This window comes from Leptidea sinapis, chromosome 9, assembly GCF_905404315.1.
Source record: "Leptidea sinapis chromosome 9, ilLepSina1.1, whole genome shotgun sequence".
NCBI lineage: Eukaryota > Metazoa > Arthropoda > Insecta > Lepidoptera > Pieridae > Leptidea > Leptidea sinapis.
Window position 1 is genome coordinate 3,975,309 of NC_066273.1, and position 12,996 is coordinate 3,988,304.

The 12,996-nt window shown below is 35.6% G+C and overlaps 1 protein-coding gene across 1 annotated transcript in view; it reads right to left on the reverse strand.

Annotated features, from left to right (window-relative positions):
* Nucleotides 1-12,996, reverse strand: part of LOC126965964 (6-phosphofructo-2-kinase/fructose-2,6-bisphosphatase-like) — a 53,512-nt gene that overhangs the window by 11,552 nt on the left and 28,964 nt on the right. Inside the window, exons 3-6 of the mRNA XM_050809801.1 lie at nucleotides 10,974-11,108; nucleotides 7,178-7,338; nucleotides 5,147-5,536; nucleotides 4,013-4,234 (exon numbers count right to left, since the gene is read on the reverse strand). Of these exons, the coding sequence (XP_050665758.1) occupies nucleotides 4,013-4,234; nucleotides 5,147-5,536; nucleotides 7,178-7,338; nucleotides 10,974-11,108 (908 nt within the window). The remainder of the gene's footprint in view (nucleotides 1-4,012; nucleotides 4,235-5,146; nucleotides 5,537-7,177; nucleotides 7,339-10,973; nucleotides 11,109-12,996) is intronic.

A 12,996-nucleotide genomic window follows, 5' to 3' on the forward strand; every position in this document is an offset into this window, starting at 1 on the left:
GACGGTGACGTGCCACATGTTCAGTTAAACTTTGCTAATAATTTAAACTATAATGTCGGGTTGCGTAGTAAAACTTTGTCATAATAATACTACAAGATTTAAGAAAGACACTAGGATCACATATCATCAGTAAGTATTTTGTATTTTATTAATCTCAATGTAAAATAACACGAAGCGTATGTTACATAATTTGAAAGATGCCATTGAGTGTCAAGATGCCACGCATACAAGCATCAAATAGTTGCCGTAACAAAAAAAGGTATTGTTCTTAGATAGTGCGGTATCTAGTTAGAGCGCAACGGAGACCAATCACTAATCTATACTAATTTTTTTTTTTTCAAAATTAGGGATCCGTAATAAAATTGCTATTTTGTAACACAAGGTGTAAAATCGAAAACCTATTTTTGCGTGCGCTGCAAAAACTATTGACAATAGAACAAAATGATGTACAGGCTATAATATAGGCAATATTTTATTACTTATAAAACTATCGCGTGAATTATACTTTATATGGAAAAACAACGTTTGCCGGGTCAGCCAGTCTAAGGAGATAACTGTTAAAGATATGAATGTAAATTGATGAAGGTTCCCCGAACTGTTAAAATTTTATCAAACTTAAATGTATTTATTAAATTGTTTGTATTTAAATAGGATGTATATTTAATAAACATTGTTTTTCATACTAAACAGTGCAACAAGCAAAAAATTTATTACTTTATTAGTTCGTAAAAAATATTAATAAAATATTTCTGAAGCTTTTTTCTTTTAGGAAGGTTTCACCTCTGACGTACAGCCTTTAATCCTACAGCCGACATGTTTTTTTTTAATTAATTTATCATAATTATAATATAATTATATTAGGAAGTTTAATTAGCATGTATAAAAACCGGTTAGGTTTTAATTAATGCTAATAAATTAAGATTACATCATGAGTTGGCACAAAATAATATTATTTATTCGTCTTAAGAATATGAACAAAGTAACATATTTTATAATGTATTAGATGATATAGTTGTTTACTAGAATGTTCTTTGATCATTTATATACTCTGTGGTTGTCGTTTCATGAACAGAGACAGCTCATTTATCAAGAGCTAGGTAAAATTTAAAGTATGTAATAAGTTATTTTCTAAAGTTTACTCCACTGAATTTACAATTATTTATCTTTATAAAATATTATCTGAACTGTAGACCAGTGGGAGGCTGGATTGTGGGTACCAGAGCGGCGCCTATTTCTGCCGTGAAGCAGTAATGTGTAAACATTGTGTTTCGGTATGGAGGGCGCCGTAGCTAGTGAAATTACTGGGCAAATGAGACTTAATGTTATGTCTCTAGGTGACGAGCACAATCCTGAGCTACCTATCATACATTGTAATGAGCAGGGCGTATCTATGACCATCAGCTGAACATCTTGCTCGTGTCGTCCCTTATTTTAATAAAAGAAGACCAAACTATGTCTTTCAACAAAATGTGGAGACGTATAAATGTAAGAGATCAGAAAATTATTATAGGCGAAACGGCATTCGGGACACTTTGGCACCTGTTCTTGTCTACGGGGAAGTTTGCTTTAGGGAGTTAACTGGTATTTTTTTTATGGAATAGGAGGAGAAACGAGCGTACGGGTCACCTGGTGTTAAGTGATCACCGCCGCCCACATTCTCTCAACACTAGAGGAATCACAAGAGCGTTGCCGGCCTTTAAGGAAGGTGTACGCGCTTTTTTTGAAGATACCCATGTCGTATCGTCCTGGAAACACCGCACAAGAAAGCTCATTCCATAGCTTTGTAGTACGTGGAAGAAAGCTCTTTGAAAACCGCACTGTGGAGGACCGCCACACATCCAGGTATAAATATGTTACTATATAAACAGTTATTAATAAGCACAATCGAGAAAGGCACGATCTCCCTCGTAGCAACAAATCATAACTTTACAATTAGCAGTACTGTTCATTACACTAGCTTTGACGATAACTAAATAACGATAAAATGCTATTTATAATGATAAAAATATATATTACGTCAGCAAACATGGTTCTGTTATTGTCATATTATCAGGATTGGTCCTTCAATGAATGTGACAACGCCGTATCGTAGTCACACTGCAATATTATTGTAATAATTTCTTGTCATTCGTTTGCAACTAAAATTATGTCACTGTTTTTAATTTAATTTATGTTATAATGATGCTATGTTTTTTTTTTTGAAGTTACACATACAGTGGCGTCCATTGGTTTTCTAGTAAGGTAGGCACTGTAAATCTAACTAGCCGTAGTTGAGCTTTAGAATATGAATAGACTGATTACCGTAGGTATTTAGTATCTAGCGTAAGGATATATTTTATGAGTGGGTGTTAAATAAGAGTTTGATCATTGAATAACGGAACCAAATTAAACTAAATTAACTTTAACACTAGAGCTAACTAGCTATATTTGTGAAATGAAATGAATGAAGTGAAATTTTAAGATGCGCGCGCATCACTGTTACTTAAAAGGAACAGCGTGAAGTTGGTCAAGGTTTTTTTTTTATTTCTTCGTCCATTATTAGGATAGGCAAATGGTTCAAACCCGTACAGCCGTATTCGTTTTTGACATTATTGTTCCTTCTACAAACGTAGAATAGCACGAGGAATAAATAGTTTTAAGGATTTTTGCTTTGTTAAGCCAAAGAAGTAGAACTTCTTGCGTGCAAACAAAAGTACACACACACTTTTTTAATCAAACTTTGAAGATATGTTTGTTATGTTAAGAGTTGCTAAGTTGTTTTGTATAATTATGCAGATTTTTTTAAGCTTAGATCAGATTGAAGAGATTTTCCTTATAATCTTTAAATAATTTTCTAAATCTCTACAAAGTTCATTACTCTGTAATTTGAACTGATTATTTCCTGCATAGTTAGATAATTTGCACATATGATAACTCTTTTTTTTAATAATATTATTGTGTATCAATTTATGTAAATTTACATATTTCTTTAATTTATTTTGACTGTAATGGAGTGGATAGAAATCTGCTGAATCCACACCAATCAAATCTTAGACATATAGACTGAGTCACTTTTTAACCTACTTCAAAAAAGGAGGAGGTTCTCAATTCGTCGGTATGTTTTTTTTAACATTAAGATCATCATCTTCATCATATCAGCCGGAAGAAGTCCACTGCTGGACAAAGGCCTCCCCCAAAGATCACCATGACCATCGGTCTCTCTCATCCAACGTATTCCGGCGATCTTGACCAGATCCTCAGTCCATCTTAAGAAATACTAAGATGTTTTGACCAAAACATTTGAAGATATAATGACTTCACACCCATAAACGCGTTTTGGCAGATATTAGAAACATCGACGAGTAAATTTCTATATATATTTAATAGCTGACCCAGCAAACGTTGTATTGCCGATATTAAAATCGCGATACAAAAGTAACTGTTTATCGTAGATCGGTGAAAATTTGAAGATGTATGTATTTTTTGCTGACTCAAAATCAAACAAATTTAAAAAAAATGTCAAAGAAATTTAAAAAAAAATTTGGCGTGGACCACCCCTCACATTTAGGGGGATGAAAAATAGATGCTGTCCGACTTGCTCATGACTGGCGCACGCGATAAATAAATAATTAAAAAAAAATTGAAATATGTATACACATTAGGAACACTTTTTGTATGGGTGAAATCTCGTGAGTTCGCGTCACCGAAACTTACAGCAGTATATCTGTAGCTATACAGCTGACGTCTTGGAAGTGGAATCGAATGGATTTAGTGAAAAGTTCAATGTGTATATACTGTGCATTGTTGAAATAGTGTTCTTTTCTATTAATATATAATTGAATATAAGTTTAAAAAATAAATTGAAATTAATAATTGAATTGTTTTTAACATTATGAAATATTAAATAAAAAAATATTAATACTAAAAGTTCAAAGTTTTCACTTCTATCGACAGTCTCTACAACTGCCAATTTTTTTTTAAATATCTTAGTTTGGGCACGGAAAGTTAAAAAGTATTAAAGAATGGAACTCACAGCATCCAGTTCGTTGAGAGCCCTCAGTGCCCGCTTGGGCGCCATGATGTCGGATGCTGTCTGCTTGGTGCGCCGCATTTCCGAGGTCCAGACCGCCATGGGCTCACAGGATGCCTTGCTGTTGATATGCTCGGCCAGGGCGATAGCGTATCGCTGTCCGCGGGGGGAGAGGTTCGCGTCTCCGCCAATACGACCCAGCACGTTGTATTCGCTCTCACCGTGCTGAATCATATAAACCGTCCCATTAGAAACTTGTCTCCCAGAAGGATAGCAGAGATTGCAGATAGGCTTGTAACGGAAGCTATGGGAAGACTCATTAGGCTGCATATTGCCTGATGAAATAATACCTATGTGTTTTTATATGCTAATTTTAATTCAATATTCAATTTAGACAATGTATGGATTCATTGGTAACATAGTTTTTAAGGTAATTCACATCCGGACGACCGAGCATTGCTCGGATTTTTAAGAATGTACAAACTTGAACAAAACAAAAACCAATAGGACACCGGAATTCGAACCGGGGTCTACTGCTTTCCGGATCACCCAATATCATGCATATATTGGCGAAATTTACCTTTGAATTCTAATGTAATTGAAACAGTTTCTCATTAAAACACGGATAAAACTACATTTTTTTGAAATTGAAACCTAGCTAGATCGAATTCTCGCCCCCGAAACTACCTGTATACTAAATTTAATTAAAATCGTAGGAGCCGTTTCCGGTATCAGATTATAATATATATACAAGAATTGCTCGTTTAAAGGTATAAGATTAATGTGCTAACCATATATAGATAAGTATTTAGTTTAAATTAAAATTTAAATAAAATAAAAATTAAATAAAAAATGAATCTACTACACTGAATGTTATTTATTGTAAATACAAAGGCAAGAACTAAGATAATTTTGTAACAAAACGTGATATTATATCGATTTAAACTCGTCACATACCCAACACATGTTTTCAAGTTTGAACTCTATTTGCGAGAACTAATTAGATATAAATAAACATGATTTATAATGTAGATCCGTGATGATAAACGCCCTGAGACGGATCTAAGACAAACATGTTTGTTTATCATAATTTAATGAGTTCTGTCTCCGCTGTGACGCGAGTTAATTGGTACTTACCCGAGTGAAATATATTGTTTGCGGAAAAGCCCTCATGCCTGACAAGTAGCCCAGGATACCAGACTCCTTCTGTCCAGCTACTTTATGGGCAGTCACTGTCTCCCCCATATTCTCAACCCTGACGAAGCTGACGCCCTCGAGGTTCCCATCAATAGGCTCATATTGGCGCATATAGTGCTCCAGTTTCTTCCTTAGATCGTCGACGGCCTGTTCCTCGCTCATAGCCTTGTAGTCGGCTGAGTAATGTAAGATCTCAATGATGTTCCTTTCGAGCAACTCCTGGTCTTCGCAAACGCATTCGATGAACAGGATCCTGAAGCCCATGTCTGAGAGACAGTATTCGTTGAGCTCTCTGCGTTGTTCACGAGTTATGTTTGTTCCGTCGAATATCTAAAACAATATATCCATTAATATTTACAGAATACGGTAATACGAGCGCGCTGTGGTTTGAAAGAGGATGTTGTGACAAGGAGTGAAAAAGGAATGCTGAAATGGTTTGGACACGTGGAGCGAATGAGTGAAGAAAGAATGACGCATCAAATATATAAGGCAAGTGTGTGTGGGCAAGCCGGTCGCGGGAGACCTCGTAGAACATTCGTCGATCAAATTGTGGACGTTTTGAGAAAAGGAGAGGTCCGAAGCACCCGCATCTGAATGTAGAGGAAGCGCGTGAGGTTTGTAAGGATAGAAGCAAATGGCATTCTATTGTCTCTGCCTACTCCGACGGGAACAAGGTGTGAGTGTGTATGTATATATTTACAGAAATAAGAGCAGGTAATAATAATATTTGGTGTTGCACATCAAATCTAATGCGACTAATTTAGTATACAGTAGGGGGAGTCCCGGAGAGATTTGCAGGTGGGAGACAATAGCCACTGTTAATAGAATCTTTGTGGAACTAGATAGTCCGATATAACCACACTTTTAAGAGTCCATAGACACCTCCCACTTCGCTCACGCGACGCGGTTGCGATTGGCAGGTTCATTTAGGAGTGAAAAGTGTGCAACACATTTTCGTGGCCGGTATGTAATTTTTTTTATTTCCGATATTTGATTTCTGTTGCTTACTGTGAATATAAATCTATGATATCTATCTACTTTAGAAAATGGGTCCCTTAATATTCATTATACCATTAAACATACGATGTAATTTAACCCGAGCAACGCCGGGTTTCGCTGTTAGTATTAAATAAAATTCGACTTCGTTATTTGTCAATATGAGCCGGGCATAGCATTCGAATTTGCAATACTGATTATATCTTCTGGAAGACGTAAACAATTTACAATACATAAATAATTTGAAATTGTGATACCTAAGTCATTCAGAACTTGAACTGTAAATAAATGAATTACATTCTATTTCAGTTTTGTTGGCAAACATCGCAGGAGATGTTAATGTAAAATGCAACATGTGGAATCTCTTATAAGCAACATATAAAAGTAATAAGCTCGTATTTTATCAGATGTAAAATAAATATGATTTCATTACCTACATACGTAAAGTAACACTTTTCCAATATCTTACTAAAAAATGAGAGTGTTTCATCATACTCAATCCAGAGCTACGACTTTTTTATGAATATAAGAGACGAGACGAGCAGGACATTCAGCTGATGGTAATTGATACGCCCTGCCCATTATTACAGGATTCTTGAAAAACAAAAAAATTCTGAGCGGCACTACAATTGCGCTTGTCACCTTGAGACATAAGATGTCAAGTCTCATCTGCCCAGTAATTTCACTAGCTACGGCGCCCTTCAGACCGAAACACATCAATGCTTACACATTACTGCTTCACGGCAAAAATAGGCGCCGTTGACCACAACGGCGCCTATTAGCCATGGGTTGGTACCCATGATCTAGCCGGCTTCCTGTGTAAAGGAGCCTCCTACTGGTAAAAAAATGGTCTATTTCTTTGGTTAAAATCTACGTCACACACTCGCGATTTCATTCTCATTTTTTTTCGACATTTTCACGTCTTTAATAGTCTATCTAGATGTGTAAATGATCTTAATCATGATAGTTACTTACAGCGACACTGTTTCCATCTTTCAGCCACAGCACGGCATCTTGCACAGCCTCGCGGGCGCTCTGCCGACGGATGGCAGACCCCTGCTGATTGTCAGCACGGAATATATCGTGGGTTCCGTACAGAGCCATATGCTTGCGACGATACTCGCTGCAGTCGAACACTATAAAAAAATCAATCGATACATATTTCTGAAGTGATAACTTCTTATAGGAGGGCACACCGCTTCGTAACGTAACGCGTTACGGAGCCAGTATGTCTGGCTTCCCTTTCTCTTTATACGGCAGCGGTAGGCAGGCTTCTCCTCTCTCACTCTCCAATTATTATACTAGGAATAATGATGCTAATGTACACATATACAAAATTCTAATATACCCACATATTCAAGAATAAAATATATTTTCTAATCAATAAAAGATTTTATAAATAAATAAACTTTCCTTACATTTCCATATTAAAATACATAAAGTTTAAGTAATAATAACTCAAGCTTTTCTCAAGTTAAACAATTTCAATATTAAATAGTTCAACTTAGATTAGTTTAAGTTAGTACTTCTGTCGGGCATCCTTTCCCTTCCAAGAAAGTATTTGTTGCTAAAATATTTAGTAATTTGTATTGATATGTTAGGTATTTATCAAGTTTAAGTTAATAAATAAAATAGACGCCTAATGTATCTGTACTGATGAATACCTATTTAAATATAACTGACATACAGTTTTAAATAAAAGTATTTTTTGCAACATCTGTATTATTTAAAATAATCTATGTAAGTCTTCACTTTCATGTACCTACCTATTTAACATAATACGCTGCGATCTTGCCGACTTTCTTCTCAGTAATACAAAAATCAATATTTGACTAGTCTGGAAGTGTTCTCTGTGATAAGAAAGTTTACCAAAAAACGATAAGAATAACGCTATTATTTTCGGACAATACACAACACTTTACGAACATGAAAAAACCATAGGTTATTTCCACTTTGAGAACTGTGTACCAAAGATATAAGATCAGTGAAGAGAACTTGACCAAAGAATGGCAAAAAGCTAGAATCAGAATTTTCGGTCCCAATCGAATGCAAAAGAACACGAGAGCGCCTATTTTCTGGACAAACACACCTGTACTTGAGACTTCTTTGTAATTCGGCACTAGAAAAGTTTTCTATTGAGTTTATAATACTATAGTATACGTTCTATTGCCATATAAAGTAAATAGAAGAAAAAAATAAAAAAGTTTGGAGTTTAAAAATAGATGAGGACCGATTCTCAGAACTACCAAATATATCGTACATAAAATTTATCGTACTACAATAATTATTATATTCGATTGCCATCTTGCAACCCTATTGCGGGTATGTGTAAGGAACAGAATAATATAAAAATCGCGATACAATAACCTCCTCCTTTTTGAAGTCGGTTAAAAGTAGGTGTAGGTATTTTTTTTAATGAAAATTAGGGACGAGACGATGATGGTAATTGATACGCCCCACCCAGTACAATGCAGTGCCGCTCAGGATTCTTGAAAAACAAAAAAAATCTGAGCGGCACTACAATTGCGCTCGTCACCTTGACACATAAGATGTTAAGTCTCATTTGCCCAGTAATTTTACTAACTTCGGCGCCCTTCAGACCGAAACACAGGAATGTTTACACATTACTGCTTCACGGCAGAAATTGGCGCCGTTGTGGTACCTACCCATAATTTAGCCGGCATCCTGTGCAAAGGAGCCTGGTAAACTGGTGTTGATCGTTGATGGGTTAAAATTTGAAGTTGTATGTATTTTAATGCTGAATCATAATAAATAAATAAAAAAAATGTCAAAAAAAAATAAAAGCAAATTTTTACGGGTATACCCATATTAATTAGGGGTATTAAAAATAGATGTTGGCTGATTCTCAGACCTACCCGAAATGCAGACCGGGACACGAGAATTTTATACAGTATATATTATATACTTTATAAATATATTTTAGCTTTGAGAGGAAGTCAATGAATAACAAATTGATATTTTTTTTATGGAATAGGAGGACAAACGAGCGTACGGGTCACCTTGTGTTAAGTGATCACCGCCGCCCACATTCTCTTGCAACACCAGAGGAATCACAAGAGCGTTGCCGGCCTTTTGATATAAATAGTTTCGAATTGAAACAAGCTTCAATAAACGTATTCAATTATCACACACATATCCTGCTTTTATCACGACGATAAAAATATAATTTTATAAATAATCATATTCAACGTGAAGTCTGCTAGGAACATGATTATCTATCTAATGTTACGTTAGGTGTATTGAGATCATACGAGATAACTGAAAGGATGTCAAGGCATATTGCTTTTTCTGTACAAACTTTAGAACGTTGTACTAAATTTTACACAGTAACTGAATCTAATATATAAATAAAATTCTCGTGTCGCGGTGTTTGTAGTTAAGCTCCTCCGAAGCGGCTTGGCCGATTCTGATGAAATTTTGTGTGTATATTGGGTAGGTCTGAGAATCGAACAACATCTATTTTTCATCCCCCAAAATTTTAAGGGTAGTCCACCCCAGATTATTTTTTATTTAATTATGATTCATCATAAAAAAATACATACAACTTCAAATTTTCACTTACTTTTGTATCGCGATTTCAATATTATTCTAATCCATCCACGGACACACAATAGAGTTGCAATATGGCAATCGAATATAATGATTATTGTAGTACGATAAATTTTATGTACGATATATTTGGTAGGTTTGAGAATTGGTCGTCATCTATTTTTATACCTTTTTAAATTTTAATTATTGATTTTTTTTTTATTACTTTATATGGCAATACAATGTTTGTTGGGTCAGCTAGTTTCTTTATAATATTATCATACTAGCTGACCCGGCAAACGTTGGTTTGCCATATAAATTGTATTGATCTTGTGCTTGCTAGTTGATAAGAGATGGCGCTAGTTGTATTCATTAGTAACAATCACACTTCTTTTATATTTTGTATAATTCACACGATAGTTTTATAAATTATAGCCTATTTGTTATTCTGGTGTGTAAGCTATATTATTGTAAAGTTTCATCAAAATCTGTTCAGTAGATTTTGCGTTAAAGAAGTTCAAACATACATCCAGACATACAAACTTTCACGTTTATAATATTAGTAGGATTTTCATTAATTATTGCAATATCACACCCTAGCACTCTTTTAAAACAGACCACCTTAAGGTTACTGCAAGCTATGCTGTCTTTGCAAATTGGAAAAGACTATTCAGAAACTGTGAAGCAGAGCAGAGCACATAGCTCAACTCTCGAAGTACACAGAACCGTTGGTGCAGTAAAGTCCTAGATTTTTTTTTAAAGTAAAACTTTTAAATCTCTATATTTTTCGTGCAACAGGCAGCCATGGAGTAGTGGTGACATTGAATCATTGATTTCGACTAACTACCTACCTTTTCAAGTCAGGTGATCCCAGTAGTCTAAAAGCTCTGGTTTGCCGAGATGGCACGGGGGTTCAAACCTCTACACCTAACAAAGCTTTTTTTATTACGAAGTAGTAAAACGTAATAAAATATAAAAATTAGTTTTTTCTTTCGGCACTTCCCGATTTTGAAACGTTAATATTATATTATTTTGCGAAAAAAAGTTTCACTTGCACTTGTTTTCATTTTTACCTCAACATTTTCTCACCAATAATTTTCCATACATCTATTGCTCCAGATCAATCTAAAAAAAAATATCTTAAGTAGATAATGCTTGTGTTCCTTTTAAATTTCACATTGTATTATCAAGACTGTCCAAAATAAAAATATAATTGTGGTACCTTTAGTACTCTCCCCATTCCAATTGAGATGTCTGGAGAGACGGTGAGCTAACTGACTCTTGCCACGAGCTGGAAGTCCCACCAAGGCGATCAGCAACGGAGCAAACTGGCTGATTCGTCTCGTACGCATAGATACTGAAACAATAAAGGCATTATGGATATCACGAAACTTACAATATATTACAAGTGGGAAGCTCCTTTGGACAGGATGCCGGCTAGATTATGGGTGCCACAACGGCGTCCATTTCTACCGTGAAGCAGTAATCTGTAAGCATGTGTTACGGTCTGAAGGGCGCCGTAGCTAGTGAAATTACAGGGCGAATGAGACTTAACACCTTATGTCTCAAGGAGACGAGTGAAATTGTAGTGCTACTCAGAATTTTTTGCATATTTCAAGAATCCTGAACGGCACTGCATAGTTATGGGCAGGGCATATCAATTACCATCAGCTGAACGTCCTGCTCGTCTTACCCTAATTTCATTAAAAGCGTGCAAGAGAGAAGAACACTCTCTTACGGAGATACAGCAAGCTAGAAGACGTGACAGATTTTGATAGATAAGTCGTAAACAGTCAGCCACGCTTGGCATTAGCTCACCATTAATTAGCTCCTTTTTGAATATTGAACCACTAGCTACACCTGATGTTGCGGATGTCCATGAGCGCTTCTCTCACCACTCCCCACCCCGTAAGGCTCTTGCCCGTTTGCCCCAACTTATATAAAAAAAAACATAAACTAAGTATACTACGCTAGCATACTAAGTTTATTTGTAAGGCCGTACAATAACTATGCTCAGTACAATAACTCTAGCAACATCATAATTATTACCCTCTCATTTTCGCCTCATTTGGGGCCATACGATACATGCTAATATATATTCAAATGGTTTATTACGTCATCGGCCGGCAGGTGGCAACTGGTTTGCGACGAGAGCACACAAACAAAATGTCACACATTCAAATACAGTCGACCAATAAAACTTGTTTAACAGAGCCGCGCCTTCCTCCGATAAAACAAACATGAAGACTACGCAATGACGCTATTCCTGTCCAGCTACAAACACTTTGTTTTTCTCTACAAAATAGGTATGTTAAATGGCATCTATTTGCTTATTGAAATCCATAATACAGTACCTACTCTTATGGCCATTCTCAATATACTGTCTACAGATAGAGATAAATTACTAACAGTGATCTACTGTTAGTAATCTGAAGTTCTCCCAATATACCCGATAAATTATTGTTATCGCGTTATATTGGAATTTCCATACAAACTTCTATCGCTGGTAAGCTATACGTCCTCCTATTAACAGACAGCGTGTACGGATAAGGTGAGTTACCGTCAATAAGTTTATTGGGACAGAAAACGATAGTTACGATTTTTATCTCAAGTAAGAGATAGACTGAATATTGGAAACGGCCGTTAGTGAATATTTAATTAAGCATAACCCTATAGATTCGCTTAGGAAATTCTAAAAACGTACAATAATTGTTGCAATTCTTATGTTATACTTATTATGAAGGACCTACTACCTACCTATGTATTATAAATGTAAACAGAATAACAGAAACTTTTTTTTAATGAAAATAAGGGACGAGACGAGCAGGACGTTCAGCTGATGGTAATTGTTACGCCCTGCAGTAGTAGGATTCTTGAAAGACCCAAAAATTCTGAGTGGCACCACAACTGCGATCGACACCTTGAGACATAAGATGTCAAGTCTCATTTGCCCAGTAATTTCACTAGCTACGGCGTCCTTCAGACTGAAACACAGTAATGCTTACACATTACTGTTTCACGACAAAAATAGGCGCTGATGTGGTACCCATAATCTAGCCGGCATCCTGTGCAAAGGTGTACTGGTACGATACGATCCACGATAGATGTTACAATATAGATCGAAATTATATTATAATTAACCATTAATTGTGGCAAAGCAAACCATGTGTTTTTATAATATAAGTTACATAGAGAAGTTTTTATTCAACTTAATAACATTGAAATAATGAAACAAGCCACATCAC